Source organism: Equus przewalskii, chromosome 29 (assembly GCF_037783145.1).
Source record: "Equus przewalskii isolate Varuska chromosome 29, EquPr2, whole genome shotgun sequence".
Classification (NCBI taxonomy): Eukaryota; Metazoa; Chordata; class Mammalia; order Perissodactyla; family Equidae; genus Equus; species Equus przewalskii.
In genome coordinates this window covers 40,612,806-40,629,345 of record NC_091859.1, presented here as the reverse complement: position 1 = coordinate 40,629,345, position 16,540 = coordinate 40,612,806, and the positions used below count along the sequence as shown (strand labels likewise).

The 16,540-nt window shown below is 40.5% G+C and overlaps 1 protein-coding gene across 6 annotated transcripts in view; it reads left to right on the top strand.

Moving 5' to 3' along the window:
• Window positions 1–16,540, top strand: part of EFCAB6 (EF-hand calcium binding domain 6) — a 231,704-nt gene that overhangs the window by 73,016 nt on the left and 142,148 nt on the right. For all 6 annotated transcript variants that reach the window (XM_070600030.1, XM_070600034.1, XM_070600028.1 and 3 more), the window contains exons 10-11: window positions 2,945–3,069; window positions 7,216–7,364. In XM_070600030.1, coding sequence (XP_070456131.1) covers window positions 2,945–3,069; window positions 7,216–7,364 — 274 coding nt within the window. The remainder of the gene's footprint in view (window positions 1–2,944; window positions 3,070–7,215; window positions 7,365–16,540) is intronic.

The following is a 16,540-nucleotide window of genomic DNA, read 5'->3' as shown; positions in this document are numbered from 1 at the left end:
TAGATTTATTTTATTCTCTTTTATTATATAAGTAATACATGCTTGTTGCAAAAAAGCCAGAAAACACAAAAACAAAAATAACAATTCCCTGTAATGCTACCTGAATCTACAGCTGTATTCTTTTTGTGTTAGCCTCCCAGATTTTCTTCTGATGCATAGATAGATGGATAGACGGATGGATGGGTAGACAGGCAAGTACACAAATAAGTGTTAAAATGAAAATTATGTTATGCTAGTCATCCTTTCTTTCAGTCACGAAACAGTATATTTCAAGGAAAATTTTCCACATCCCTTAATTTAGGCAGGCATCTTTGTTTTTAATGTCTGTATAGAATTTCATAGGCTCGATGAACCATAATTTATAAAACCAATCTCTAATAATGAGCATTTAAATTATTTCAACTTTTTCTCTTATAAACAGTGCAGAAAGTACCCTTACCCATGTGCGTTTGTTGAGTGGTCCCATTATTCCATTAGTATAACATTCTAGAAGGGTATTTAAGAGTACTCAGGTGCCAGGTTTTCTATACACAAGCTAGAATTGATTTCTTTCTTTGTCATTCCTTTTAATCCTTGCCTATTTGAGAAGTAGAAAAGATGTTAACTTGTTTTAATTAGAATTTTTATTTTGTTTTATTATTTTTACTCAATTTATTTAAACTAAAAAAACCCAAAAGTAGTTCACCCATTTCTCCCACCCCCACCCCCAACCTCTGCCAACCACCAGTCTATTCTCTGTATCTGTGAGCCTGGTTATTTATTTCTTTATTTTTAGATTCCACTTGTAAAAGAGATAGTACAGTACTTGACTCTCTCTGTCTGACTTATTTCGCTTACCATAATGCCCTCAAGGTCCAGCCGTGTTTTCGCAAATAGCAAGATTTCATTCTTTTTTATGGTTGAATAATATTCCATTTTGTGTGTGTGTGTGTGTGTGTGCGCGCGCGCGTGCGTATACACACCATAATTTCTATATCCATTAGTCCATTGATGGACGCGTAGGTTGTTTCCATACCTTGGCCATTGTAAATAGTGCTACAATGAACATGGGGTGCATATATCTTTTCAAGTTAGTGTTTTTGTTTTCTTTGGATAAATACCCAAAAGTGAAATTGCTGGGTCAGATGGTAATTCTATTTTTAATTTTTCTGAGGAACCTCCATACTGTTTTCCATAGTGCCTGTACCAATTTGCATTCCCACCCACAGTGCACAAGGGTTCCCTTTTCTCCACACCCTCACCAACACTTATTTCTATTCTTTTTGATAATAGCCGTTCTAGCAGGTGTGAGGTGATATCTCATTGTGGTTTTGATTTGCATTTCCCTGATGATTAGTGATGTGGAGCATCTTTTCATGGACCTGTTGGTCATCTGTGTGTCTTCTTTGGAAAAGTATCTATTCAGATCTTCTGCCCATTTTTAAATCAGATTGTTTGGTTTTTTTGTTATTGAGTTGTATAAATTCTTTATATATCTTGGATATTAGCCCCTTATCGGATATATGATTTGCAAATATTTCTCCCATTCCATAGGTTGCCTTTTCATTCTGTTGACAGCCTCCTTTGCTGTGCAGAAGTTTTTTACTTTGACGTAGTCCCGCTTGTTTATTTTTGCTTTTGTTGCTTTTGCTTTTGATGTCAGATTCAAAAAATCATTGCCAAGAGCTAAGTAAAGGAGCTGATTGCCCATGTTTTCTTCTAGGGGTTTTATGGTTTCAGGTCTTATTTTCAAGTTTTTAATCCATTTTAGAGTTAATTTTTGTGTACAGTGTAAGATAATGGTTCAGTTTCATGCTTTTGCGTGTGGCTGCCCTATTTTCCCAACACCATTTATTGAAAAGACTGTCCTTTCCCCGTAGTATATTCTTGGCTCCTTATTCATGGGTTTATTTCTGGGCTCTCTTTTCTGTTCTTTAATCAGTGTGTCTGTTTTTATGCCAATACCATACTGTTTTAGTTACTATAGCTTTGTAATACAGTTTGAAATCAGGGAGTGTGATGCCTCTAGCTTTGTTCTTTTTCAAGATTGCTTTGGCAATATGGGGTCTTTTATGGTTCCATACAAGTTTTAGGGTTGTCTGTTCTATTTCTATGAGAAAATGCCATTGGAATTTTGGTTGGAATTGCATTGAGTCTGTATATTGCTTTGGTTGGCATGGACATTTTAACATTGTTAATTCTTCCAATCCATGTTCGTGGAATATCTTTCCATTTGTTTGTGTCTTCTTCAATTTCTTTCATTAGCGTCTTGCAGTTTTCAATATACGGGTCTTTCACCTCCTTGGTTAAATTTATTTCCAGGTTTTTCATTCAGTTAGACTTTTTAAATTACCAATGAGTTTGAGCAGTTTTTCCTACACATTTTGGATTTTTTTTAGTTCTTTTTATGTCAATTACCTGTTATAGCCTTAGTCTATTGTTCTGTTGAGTATTTACGTTTATCTTGTTGATTCATAAGAGCTACTCTCATGTTGTGGAAATTAACCTGTATTTCTCATGTATATTAACAATAGTTTTTCCCACTCATTTTTCTTTCATTGTTATTTGTGTGCTTTTTTTAACCAAAAAAATTAAATATTCATATTCTCAGACCTGTCCATTATTTAAATGATTTCTGGCTCCAGTGTGTTTCTGGGAAAGGACTTCTCACACAAAGTCTATATATTATGTAATAGTCATCTTAATTTTCTTCTACTACATTTATGGCTTTATTAGTCTACTTAGTGTACCTTTTACTTTAGAATAAGGTAGCAAGTAGATTGATTTTACTTTTTTCTAAAATGTTTACCCAATTATTTCAACATCATTTATTACAAACTGCATCAAGTTTTTGGTTTACTCAAGTCTTACCTTTTATCAGACAGGTTATGATGAAAAGGAAACACTTAATATTTAAGTGTACCTTTGACAATGTTAATAACCTAAAGCTCTTTGGTTTTAATAGAGGTCTCGCGGGAGAATCAGCAAATCAAAAGTTCCAGAAGGGAGCGCCTCCCCAGTTCCATTTCCTCTGAAGAGGTCTGGAGGGACTACTCCTTGGATGAGATTGAGAGAGCCTTTTGCCAAGAGGTGAGAGTGTTTTCCTAGTGCCAGGGCCGTCTAAGGTGTGACCAGAGAAAATGGACAACTGTGGAAAACCGTTAGGTCTGGGCATTATTTCCAAAATTTGCTTTGATCCTACCTCCGCCCGCCCACGCCCTGAGACCTCCTCCTTCCCCTCATAACAATCGTACGTGGATAACAGTAATGTGCTGAGTGGCTGATTCTTAAGTAACTCCTTTGTGCTACTCACATACTACACTAATAAGAAATCTTTAAGACCTACAAAGACAAGATACGACTTTATTGAGTAAAATAAAGGAGCACTCAAGTAAATGAAGTGATCTTTTTTAGTTCTTGGATTGGAGGATTAAGTATTAACGCCTGCTCTGGCTATGTCTGGATGGAGAATGTGTGTATATATATGTATATATATATTTTTTTTCTTTTGAAAAGTTATAATAGAGGGCTTATTCTATCATACAAAATGTATTTTATAAAGATATAATAATTAAAACAATATAGCACTGATGCGGCAATGGACGTTCAAATTGACTTAAAACAGTAGTTGGATAATGAACTAATATTTATATGTGAATTCAGCATATGCTGGGAGGCGCTCCAATAAAGTGTAGTGGGGACAAGGAGTGGAGTATTCGATGATTATTATTGGGATAATTCACTAGCCAGCCATTTAGAGAAAAAAAGCCTATAACCTTCCACTCTTCACACCAAAATAAATTCTGTATGCCTCAACTATTTAAATTTAAAAATATGGGTGAGAATTTTTTAATCTTGAAATTTAGACTTTTTTTTAAGCATGAAGTAAAGCCCCAAAACCATAAAGAAAAAGATTGATAAATTTGACCACGTTGATAAATTTGACCATGTTACAATGAAAAAGCTTTTGTATAGCAAAAGTTTGTATAAACAAGTGGTAAACTTGGCAAAATATGTCAACGTAAACGACAGATAAATAATAGCCCTTCCTAACATAAGTAGAAATTTTATAAACTATTAATATAAAATTTTCAGTAGAAAATTGTCGGTGAGAAAAAAATTAACAAAAGTCAATGTTGCTAAGAGTATTGGAGAAGTGAGCACTTGAATATACTGTTAGTAAATTGGTAAAACTCGTTTTCTTTTGTTGTTGTTAATGAATTTATTGTTTTCATAAAAACATGACCCTTACATAATACATGATCATTACAAGAAATGTAAGCAACTCTGAAAAGTACAAAGAAGAAAGTAGTACATTATTCAAAATCCACCACCCAGAAATAATCACAGGCAACATTTGGTGAACATAATTCCGGGCCTGTCTTTAGTCATATGTATAGAAGGATGGCTGCATTGGTGGGGGGTGGGTGGGTACATAGATAGAAATAATGTTCTAAGAAGAGAATCATGCTCCTTTTTACAAATCAGGCATATTTAATTTAAATGTCGTTGAATTTACTGGAAGTAAAGAAATGTCATCCTCACCCTCATAATGAACCCTCTTTGGGTGCCTGTGTGCCAGGCAGCGCTGTAAGTGACCCCCTTTCCAGTCTTCACAGCAGCTCCATGAGTTAGGCACTATGAATATCCCAGTTTCAAGTTGAGGAAACTGAGGCACGAAGAGGTTTGATGACTTGCCCAAGGCCACCATGCCAGTCAATCCTGGAGCCAAGTTTAAACCCTGCGTCCTTGCTCACAATGCTGTCCTCAAGTGAAGCCGAAGATGCTTCTGAACTTTGGATGAATATTTCTATACCACAAGAGATATTAGGTCCACAAAGGGACTTTGAGAACAGAAGAGAGTTAAGAAAACCATCAAGAGTAGGAGAAATTATGGTATTTCTGAAGGAAGTCTCAGTTACAGGCAGTGCGGGCTGACTCTCTGCTATGAAACTCGTGACTGGCTCTTCCTGGGTCTCTTCCCACCTCACAATTTTCACTGTTCATATTTTGTTTTTAGTCAGCGTTTGGGATATTTACATTCTGTGCTGTTACCCTAATTCCCCTAGTTGTTTGCCTTCGTTTTATATTTACATGGATTTAATGCGCATCACTATATTCAATGCTTACCATGGTTTATCCCTTTCAGAGTTTTTTATTTTGATTTATTCTTTGGTTGGATGGATTTCATTGTCAAGTAATTTCCTTAAGAAAAGCTCATGGGTGCTTTATTCCCTTTGTTTCCCATTTTTGAGACTATCTGCCTTTTTACCAGAACAAGGCCTTGGCTGGGTATAATTCTTAAAAGATAGCCTAAACGTACTTTCTTTTCCTCAAAATGTTATAAGTATTTTTCCATTGTCTTCTGGCATTGGGTTTTTTTGAGAGGAAGCCTGAGGTCAACTGATTTTTTTTTTCCCTTGTAGGTGATTTTTTTTTTTTAACCTGGATGCCTCAAGTATTTTTTCTGTATCTTTGAAATTAAAAAGCAAAACTAAACTGTCTTGGCACGGAGCAGTATGTCACAGTTTCCTGGGACACCGTGTGCTCTTCAGTGTCCAGATTCAGTTCTTCATTCACTTCAGGAAAATTTCCCCTGTATCGTGTCACTAAAATCTTCTGCCTCTCTCCATCCCTCTCTCCTCCCCACCCTCCTCCTTTCTGTCTTTCCTTCCTTCAGCAGTATTCCCAGGTGTCCCTATATTGGTTCATCTTTCGTCTGCTCTCACATTGCTTTAATCCTTTCTCCTCTGCCTTCACTGAGGTTCTTTCAAGCCGCTCCTTTACTGTTAATGTTACTTTCAGCCTTGTCTCTTTCTCTTGCCATGCTAGTTTGTTTATTAGGTCCTGTAATTGTTATTTTTGTTTTCTATTTTCTTAGCCTTGAAATACCCCTTCTCATCTCTTAGATTGTTTTATCATCTTGTCTTCAAGCTTTTCTTTTAATGAATTCATTTTCTTGTTTAATCCCTTTTTATGGCATGAAAACTTTGCAGGTGATTATATATATATATATTTTTTTTTTGCAAAGGCACTGTTTCTGTTTCACTCCCTGCTCTTTTTCTAAAAGCTCTTGAACAGTCAGAGACACTCCCCTGGAAAAAACCTTATCGGAGACCAAATGTCATTAAGATATTAAAAGTGGATGTCATTAATCTAGTAAGTACACTGAAACCGTCCTCCACGTCTGGCCTGGCTTCTTTCTGTGAGAATCTTCCCCCAGCCAACCTGCTTCCCTGAAAGAGAGATGGGCAGAGTCAGCTGCATTTTGGGTTAATTTTATGCAACTTTCTAAGAAGCTTAGGCCCTGTGATTCTCTAAATATTTTTAGAGATTTTCCCCTTAGATTTCCAATATTCCTGTGCACTCTAAGGAAAGGAAATGTTAATGAATCTGTTTCTTATTCCCTTAGTGGATAGAGACTCTTGTACATATATTTCCACGTCCCAGCAGCTTTTTTAAAAAGTCACCCTTTCCACCAAGTTGGTGGTGATTTTGTTTATCTTCTTATCCCAGTTAGCAGGAAAAACTGAATTCAGACAAAGTGGAGAGTATTGGAAATATTGGAGAATATTATTACTCAATAATAAACAGCGGGAAAGCCTTTGGAAGCAAAACCAATCTTCATGGTATTTTTATGAGTCATAAAAATCCGTGGTTAACTTGCTTTACCGAATTTTAGAAGTCCCAGACGCAAAGCTCATTCACCCTGGTTCTTTGTCATTCCCCCTTTAAAAAAAAGAATAATTAAAGAAATGCTCAAAGTGTGCTGTGTTTATGCAATCCTTATATTAATAATTTGGCTTACTGTTAAAGCTGCTTCTATTTTTAATAAAGTGTTGCCAGCGTTGTTGTTTGATTGGCCTGACTTCATCAGGGGAAGCGTGGCGTGGGCTCACCGTAGGAGCAGCTTGAAAGTATATTAAGAAAGATGCATCAAACTGGCAGACCCACCGAGTATTTTTAGCTCCGAAATTTGAGGTAGAGCTATTATAGGTGCTGGTTTCCCCTGAGAAACTTGTCTGCCTTGTCAACTGAGTCGCTGTGACTGGGGATGCTGTTTCATAGTGAGCTCATCAATTAAACATTTGAAGTTCAGTACATGCCATAGTAACCTTTTTGATCAGTTTTTGGAGAGGAAAATGTGACGAGGTTTCGGTAGAGAAAAAAAAGAAAGGTTGCATAGCTCCGTGAAGTTGCTTTCTCTGAATGCAGCCCCTCGTGTTAATTTTGCAGCTTTCCAAGTCTTACGAAAAGGTGGAGAAGGCCCTGAGTGCAGGTGACCCCTCCAAAGCCGGCCACGTCTCTTTGAATTACCTGAAGGTCGTCCTCGACACCTTTGTGTACCAATTACCCAGGAGAATTTTTATCCAGTTAATGAAAAGGTAAGCGTCCCATTGTTTCCCTGACATCTTTTTCCCCAAACATCAACCAGGAGAAGAAGGAACAGCTTCATTTATTTTTTATTAATGTTTTAGACTTTTTTATTGAAAATTTCAAACACATGCAGAGGTAAAGAGAATAATGTAACGAATCGACTAATGTGCCCACCACCCAGCTTCAACGTTCCGCTCACGGTCAATCATTTCATTTCTGCTCCTGCCCGTTTTTCCTCAGCTCCAGATATTTTTGAGACAAATACCAGACATCATATTCCACTGAAAAGTTCTCACTATGTCTCTCTGAAAGATAAGACCTCTTTTTCAAAACATGGTGAAAATACCACTTTTGCACCTAGTAGAATTATCATTAATAATACTATCCGGTCAGGGATCAAATTTAACATTGTCTCATATTTTCTTTTACAATTTATTTGATTTGGAATCCAAGAAAGACCTGTACATTGCAACTGACTGATTTGCTGCAATTCTTTTTGAATCAATCGGGTCCCTCTCTATTTGTTAATTTTTCTGTTATGATGTGTCTGTAGAAGTTCGATTGTTCGTTATCTGGAGTTTCTTACAATCTCTGTCTGACTGATTGCAGCCCACAGCGACATTCCATGTGTTCTCCCATGTCCCTCAGCCCCCTCCCCCTGAAGTGGTAGACATCCAAACTCATGTGCAGTTTTTTGGCAAGAATACTTCATAGGTGGTGACAAGCATAGAAATATGGACTAGTTGTCTCCCTTTTAGTGCTGTTAGTAGCCATTGTTGACCACACCTATATCCATTAATTCGCTAGGGCTTGGAAAGTGCTGACGTCCACGGCTCATTTTTGGTTTGAGTACTTCTGCAATGAAAACTGCCCTCTCCAACTATTTGGTAACAATGAGACAGTTAGTACAGAGAGGGCAAGCTGTCCTTGGTTCTTTGCCTTCACTTGGTACTTTCAGGGTTCCCTAGCATCCTCCAAAAGTGAGCAATGAGTGATTTTCCTTAAAAAATATTATCATGAACTCATGAATGTAAACGTATTTGACGTGTTTCAATTCATTATGGTTATTACTCTCATTGATGCTGAATTTGCTCCCTCTTGACCAGGGGGAGCCTTTTTGTCTTGGCTCCTGAGTCCTGTTGTTGTGACCCTAATAGTCTCTAGTAACTCTCTTGCTTTCTGGGGTGACAAAAAGCTCCAGGCTCTTCTGCTATATCTCGTGCCCCCAACGTGGAGTCAGCCATTTCTCCAAGGATCCCTGTTTCCTTTCAGTTGGAAATGGTATCTATAGACTGAGCTCTGGGCAAGGAATACTGTCTTTGATTTACCTGGTTTCCTGTCCAGATAACTCAGAGACCCTTTTCTCAGAGGGAGTAGGGTTGAGGCTAGTAGAAAGATTGTCTTGTGAAACCTGGACAACTGGGGGACTCCTCGGGCTTGCCTAGAAGGGAAAGGCACGAGAGAAGGAGAAGGAAGACAGGATTAAGCTGGATCCATTTTCCCTCGCACTCCTCTTTCCTTCTCGTCTCTGTCTCTGTCCAGAGAGAATCACTGTAACTACCACCACGGCTTCTAGAGTGAAAAGCGAAATTTGGCCCTAGGAGTAAATATTTCCATGGCTTAGAAAACAGCTCCGTTGTCCTGCCTATAGATGATGAAGTTTTTTAGAAATTACTTTCTTGGACAGCTAAAAGTTATATAACCAATTCTTTTTTAATTCATTTTCAAAATTATGCAAGTAATAGGAGCAATAATAAACATCAAAACCAAAAAGTCACCATCCACCTTGCATAACAAATTTACTGTTTTCATTTTTCCACATTGTCTTCCACTTTGTATCCGTATACATTTATAATTTTTAAATGTTTGCAATCAAAGTGCATCTACAGTTTTATATTGTGCTTTTTAAATAGGAATGCATATTATAGACATTCTTCATATTGGCTTCATAGTCTTCAAAATTATAATTTTAATGGATGCATATTGAGTGCTTTTCTCTGCCAGACATTGTGGGAAGTGCTAAGAATGCAGAAATAAATAACAAATGGTCCCAAGCCAGAGTGGCTTACCAGAGTGACGGTGGCTATGAAGACTATGGTGGGCGCATAGAGTGAGCAAATTAGGAGGCTAAGGGGGCCAGGGTCATGCTGGTGTACACCCTGTTCTGGCCAGGGACCCAGGGGGATCTGAGTCGTGCCGTTTGTTGCATTTGCCCAGAATTCCCAGTGGAACAGGGCACAACAGGCAGCAGTGAGATGAACGCCCAAGTGCTAGGACTGTGAATCATAAATTACATATGGCTCCAGGGGCGCACCCTGTGAGTGAAGGGTTGTCGCATCTTCCTGGTCAGTGCTCCCCTGTAATTACCGCTCCCCCTTCCCCTCTCGTGTCCATGGTCTGTCGTGTCTAGTAGTAAAACACTCACCAGTTTTCATTTGATTAGTATTTGTCAGGTCTATCTTTACCCAACCTTTCATTTTCACTCTTTTGTTGTCATGTTTAGGTGTGTTTCTCGTAAAATAGCATACATCTATATTTTAAAAATCTTTGCCTCTGTAACGGTCAACTGTAGTCTTTTTCCGTTCATTGTGATGGATAATGTTTGGATTTCTCTGCCCCTGCCACTGTATTTTATTTTTTTTTAAAGATTTAATTTTTTCCTTTTTCTCCCCAAAGCCCCCGGTACATAGTTGTAGATTCTTCGTTGTGGGTCCTTCTAGTTGTGGCATGTGGGATGCTGCCTCAGCGTGATTTGATGAGCAGTGCCATGTCTGGGCCACCTGCAGCAGAGCACGCGAACTTACTCGGCCACGGGGCCAGCCCCACCTGCCACTGTATTTTTTACTCTCTGATTTCCCCCACTCTTTCTTTTTTCTTTCTCTATTGTGTTTGGTCCTGTCAGCGTTTTCCTCATCACTCTTTTTCCCTCCACTGCCTTGAGACTTAAACATTCTATTTCTATTCTTATAGAGGTTACCCTTAAATTTTGAACATGTGTTCTAAATTATTTATCAATGTTCTACTGTCCTGAATAAAACAGGCACCTTCAACTTACCGTGTTACCACTGGTTAGGGTTTGTTCCGGCCTTGTTTTGACAGGACCTGAATTTGTCATTATTATTATTATTTTTTTAAAACGGTCCGTGCTTGTTTAGCTTTTCCCTTGTTTACCAGGCTGTTTGCTCAGGCTGCTTCTTAATGCCACTCGTTCCTTCTGAGGTCAGTCTCCTGAAGTGCATCCTTTGATGGTCTTTTAGTAAGGCCCTGTGAGTGGTAAGCTCAGTCTTTGTTTTCAAAAATGTCCATTTCCCCCTCGTTCTTTAATGAAGATTTCACAGGGAATAGGATTCTTGTTTGAGATTTATCTTCTCTTAGCACCTTGAAGACGTTCTTCATGGTCTTCTGGCTTCTACCATTGCTGTTGAGAGTCTGCTGTCTAATTGCCAATACTTCATAGGTGATTTTTTTTCTTTTTCTGGTTGCCTTTAAGATTTCCTCTTTATTTTGGTTATTTTACAGTTTCCCTACAATGTGTCTTGGTAAAGATGTCTGTTTATTTAACCTTCCCGACCCATACTGTCTCACTCTGAGGATTAGTCTCTTTCATGGATTTTAGAACGTTCTCAGCTATTATTCTTTGAATGTTGACTCCACCCTGTTCTCACTGGTCTTTTCTTCTGGAACTCGTGTTAGATATATGATGGACCTTCTTATTCCATTTCCCATGTCTCTTAGTCTCTCTTTTTATTTTCCATGTCTCTTTCTCTCTGGGCTGCATTCTGACTATTTTCCTAGAATCGGTTTTGGTTCATTAGCTCTTTTCAGCTGTGCCATATCTACTCCCAGTCTTGCACAATCCCAGGTCTCCTAACCCCACTGGACATTAAAACCCCCGCCCTCAGAGCCTACCTTAAATCCCAGGGCTGCCATTAGCAGGCACTGCTCTGTCCAGTCTGGTAAACCCTGGAGGTTGTGGAAATAACTCAGGATCTTACTGCTCCAGAATGGGTTCCCTCCCTGCTTCTAGCTCCTGTGGATTTCCCTTTCTTGTTTCAACTTCAGCTGTATGTTTAAAATAACTTATTGATATATTTATCCCAGTGGTTGTTGATATATTTGATATATTTCTGTGTGATTAGACCAGGAGGTCGTGGGGAGATTCCCTATGATGCCAGAAACCTCTCTTTAATGTATTCATGCTGGCTAAGAAGTTAGAAAAGTCTTCAAAGAGTAAACAGAACAAAGTTAAACCTGTGAGAGGCAAACGGGAATTTCCTACATGGGTAGTTGGAGAGAGACATTGCATCCAGAGAAAGCAAACAGCATTTTCAAAGGGGCTGGTCTGATGCGGTCACGATCAATTGTTAGGGCTCTTTAATTTTATATGCCAGAATGTTTCAACCATTTACCATCACTTGAGTCTTTAGGTTCTTAAAATTTTACATATGTTTGTTTGTTCATTTCTTCAGTCAGTCAGTCAACAAACAATTCTTGAGCACTTATTATGTACCAGGCACTGTGCTAGAGACTAGGAGCTCATTGGAGAATAAGACATGATCCCCGCCCTCAAAGAGCTTTACCCGCCAGGTGGGGCGGGGTTGGGGGGACTGATAATCAATGAACGTGTCAGTAATGAAATAAAACATACGGGGTCGGCTCCGTGGCTGAGTGGTTAAGTTCTCGCGCTCCGCTGCAGTGGCTCAGGGATCGGATCCTGGGTGCGGACGTGGCACTGCTCGTCAGGCCACATTGAGGCGGCATCCCACAACCCACAACTAGAAGGACCTGCAACTAGTGATATACAACTATGTGGGGGTGGGGGGGGTTGGGGAGATAAAACAGAAAAAAAAAAGATTGGCAACAGTTGTTAGCTCAGGTGCCAATCTTTAAAAAAAAAAAAAAGAAATAAAACATGCAGTGCAAGGGGTGCTGTGAAGAGAATCAGCAAGGACTGTCATGGAGAATAACAGGGAGGAGCTCAGGCTAGTCAGGAATGCTCTGGAAAGGCCTCCCTGAAAAGGCGAGGTTTCACAGAGACCCGAGAGGTCGGGGGAGCAGCCACGGGAAGAGCCCCATGTGGCCCATTCTGGGGCAGAAGCCAGCGTGCCTGGAGCCGAGTTGGCAATTGGGCAAGAGGGGCGAGAGGTGGGGAGGAGAGGAGGCCCGGGCCCGGGCAGGACTGGGGTTCTAGTGGGTGCGGGTCGCAGGCAGGCTCTGGGGGATGGCGTCGTCCCTGCTGCTAGAGGCCCCATCCGCAGGCACTTGCCTTTCCCTTTGGCGGGCGCTTCTTTCTCACAGTGTGTTTCTAAAGGTCAGACCCAAGGCCGGAGTGTGAACGATTTCACGAATTTGTATAAGGATTGCCAAATTGTTCTCTCTAAAGATAGTGGCAGTTGACGTTGCCATCAGCATTGTGTGAGTGTTCTGGTTTCATATTCTTTCCAGCATATTAATGTCATTTTAAAATATTGATAACTTAGGAGGTGTGAAATGGTGCCTTGTGATGGTTTTAATTTATATCCTTGGAGGGGTGTTGAGGTTGGACATTTCCATGAGCCTGTGCACAGATCGTGTCTCCCCTGACGTGAAGCCTCTTTGTGTCCTAATGAGTTCATGGCCCCACTGATGGTTTTTTAAGTCAGTTTTATCACTTTTTGGTTAATAATTTTTCATAGTTAGATAATTATCACCAGATAACCCTTTTCTGTCGTAGGCATTGCAGCGATTTTTCCGGATTGCTATTTCCCTGTCATTCACGTGATACCTCATTGTTTCAGAGTTTACATTTTAATATAATCAAATGCATTAATCTTCTTCTTTTGGAATGTTTTCTGTTGCTTAGAAAGCTATAAATCATCATTCTTACCCAGGCTTGATAAAAATTCTTTCCTACTTAGCTTGTCTTTCTTATTCTTTGAAAACAAAACACTTGAATCCATCCTGACGTAAGGTAAGTATCCAAATTAAAATATTTTTTTGAAATAGATCATCTATTTTGCCATCACCACTTGTTAAATGATCCTTTCTTTCCCGCTTGTTTTTGATGTCTGCCTTGTCGTATGTTAAATTCTATCCATGATTTGGTCCAATGAGTGTTTCTACTGTACTCCATCAGTCTAGACTTCTCTTGTCCGTGGATGTTTCCGTATAGTGTTCTGTCTACAATTGTCCATCCAGTTGCCCTTTTATCTTCTGTTATATACTTAGAGAGAACCTTGGGCTCCCCAAACTGTCACCGTTACTTGTTTCTCACCTATTTGCTGAATTTAGCTGGTGATTGTTGAGGACTCAGCACTGGTAAGGCCTAAGAAGAGAGAATTCCTGGCTCTTACCATGGAAGCAGGGGCCTATGGAAAATGCATTGGAGGCGGGACTGGTGTCCTGCGGCGAGTGGCACTGGGGGTGGGCCTGGCCCCGGGGTGGTGCTGATGTCCCTCTTTCCTTTGCTGTCCTCTAAAGCCCCCGAGAAGGTGACACAGTTAGGAGACCTGGTATTGCTAGAAGTGAACGCCCTTGACTCCCCTTGACGGTCACACTCACAGCATCACAGGGAACCATAATCCATCTTCTAAGTTTAGGTTTAATATTTTTGTTAACTTACCAGCATGAGTCCCTGATTGCACTGGGAAAATTCTGTATGACTTTTGTATTTAAAAAATGATTTAAGAGTTCACTAGAAAGCCTGTACCTGAATGTTCATAGCAGCTCTATTCATAATTGCCCCAAACTGGGCCCAGCTCACGTGGACTTGAGTAGATGGCTGCTTAAGCACACTGGTGCATTCATACAATGGAGCACTTCTCGGCGGTGAGGACTGAACCATTGCTGCATACACATGGATGAATCTCAGAGATATTCCACGGTGGAAGAAACTGGTCTCAAAGGTTGCTGCTGCGTAGGATTCTATTTATATGACATTCTGGTAAAAGGAAGCCATTAGGAATGAAGAAGAGATCGGTGGTTGCCAGGACCAAGGGCAGGGAGAACGTGACCTCAGAGGGTAGCATGAGGGAGGATGTGGGGTGACGGAGCTGTTCTGTATCCTGAATGTGGTGGGCACACAAGTCCATACACATATTAAAACTCATAAGAGTGTGCACCAAAAGAAACAGTTCATTTTACTGCATTTTAATTGAAGAAATAAATTTTAAAACACACGCTTTTTTTTTTTTTTGTGAGGAAGATTGTCCCTGAGTTAACGTCTGTGCCAATCTTCCTCTCTTTTGTGTGTGAGACACCACCACAGCATGGCTCGAAGAGCAGTGTGTAGGTCTGCACCTGGGATCCAAACCTGTGAACCCCAGGCCGCTGAAGCGGGGTGCGTGAACTTAACCACTACGCCGCTGGGCTGGCCCCAACATTCTTCTTTTATTAAGGCAAACAATACAGGAAAGAATAAAGAAGGAAGTAAAATAAAATCTAAATTCTTACACTTAACAAAATGATTTGAGAAATTATTCTTACTATCCAATTTATTAATGGATAGTACAGAAAAACATAGGTATCTTTTGGAGTTTGTTATATTTTTTTAAATACTGCAGGTTTCAGGCCTAAATTAAAACCCTAACAGCTTGGTAATGAGGCATAAAATCTTGATCCAAATGATATTTTAGAGACTTTAGAAGCTACTTTCTCTCTCTCTTTTTTAATGTAACGGTAGTCTTTAATTGAACAGCTGACTTGACCTTTATTACTAACACGCTGTGCTTTTCAGTGTTGCCCAGTCTTTTATTAAAATAGATCTATTCAAAATAAAACCTGCATTGAAACATGAAGAATGAGGTTTGAGGGACAGTCGAGAGGCTGGGATAAATGCTGTCACTTGCTGTGACTTGAGTATTCACCAGAGACTGTCCTTCGTCCATCTGTCATGTGAGCAGGTCTTCATCAGAAGCATCTCCTGGGGAGAATTCTCCCACTCACGCTGGGAACATTAGTAACCTGGCAGAAGCCATGCAAACAGAAGAAATAAGCCATTTAGCCCAAATTATAGGAAGTGTAGAAACAATACCCTGGGATGTATTTTCAGTTATTGCCCAATACTTTTAAACCCACGCATCTAGGATCTCTTCTATTTATATGACATTCTGGAAAGGATAAAATAATAGGAATGGAGGAGAGGTCTGAGGTTGCCAGGGCTGGGCCGGCGAGGCTGTGCTCGAGCGGGGCAGCAGCAGGGGGCTGTGGGGTGACGGAGCTCTTCTGCATCCTCTGTGGTCTTCTGAATCCTGACATCCTTGGTCAGGGGCCAGGCAGAAACGAGATGGCACGTGGGTTTGTTGAAGGATCTTTTACCTAAGTGGGGGCAGGATTAAGTGACGTCAGTATATGGGGAAGCATTTATCTGCTCTAGGCCTGAAGGGGAAAGAGAGGGAGCAGTTACTGAAAGGAGCACAGAGGATAGCTGAAGGAGAGGGTTGCCCAGCAGTGGATAAGGTCGTCAGTGGAGTGCTGCCCTTGGCAGGCTGGGTCCTTAACTGGGCAGTAGCGGGCTCAGCTTTAGTGATGAGACGTCCCTATTTTTAAACAATGCCCAGCCTCCGTCCCTGCCTCCGTGACCGCTTTGTGTGGAAGCCCATGAAGAAGCACCGAGTTGCCTGGGGAAGATGACTGACTGGCATGCCAGGTGCCCTCTCCTCCTGTTGCCCACCAGGGATGCTGTCTAGTGGGCACTTACCTGGGCCATAAATACCTTTACATGCTGTGCTTATTTTCTGTGGTGAGACAGCAGTCTACACTGTAGCCTGGGTCTTGTCAGCTGCTTTTTTTTTGCTCTTTGCCCCACCCAAAACTGGCAACCTCGTGAGGTATCCAAAGCTGGATCCGAATAGCAGGACAATGTTGTCTTCAAAGTCAGAGACAGGCTTCTAGCTTGTGCCTCTCTTTGTGATGGGTGGCACACGGCCTGACAACTTGTCTTTCACTTCAGAGGGACTATTCCAACACGCCTCAGACCTCTGGATCCAGAAAATAGCAGAATGACAGGCCCCTAACTTTCCATGGGCTTTATCTCCTTCGCTCTGACACACACATATGTTTCTGAGGCCTCTGCCTCCTCACTAGATCTAGTTAATCTAATAATATCATCAGGATGACCGCCAGTGTGATGCTTACAGCGCATCATAACTGTGCAAGCAGAACCCTCTGGGCAAGCCTTGATCTGAGCTCCCTCACATTACCTTAA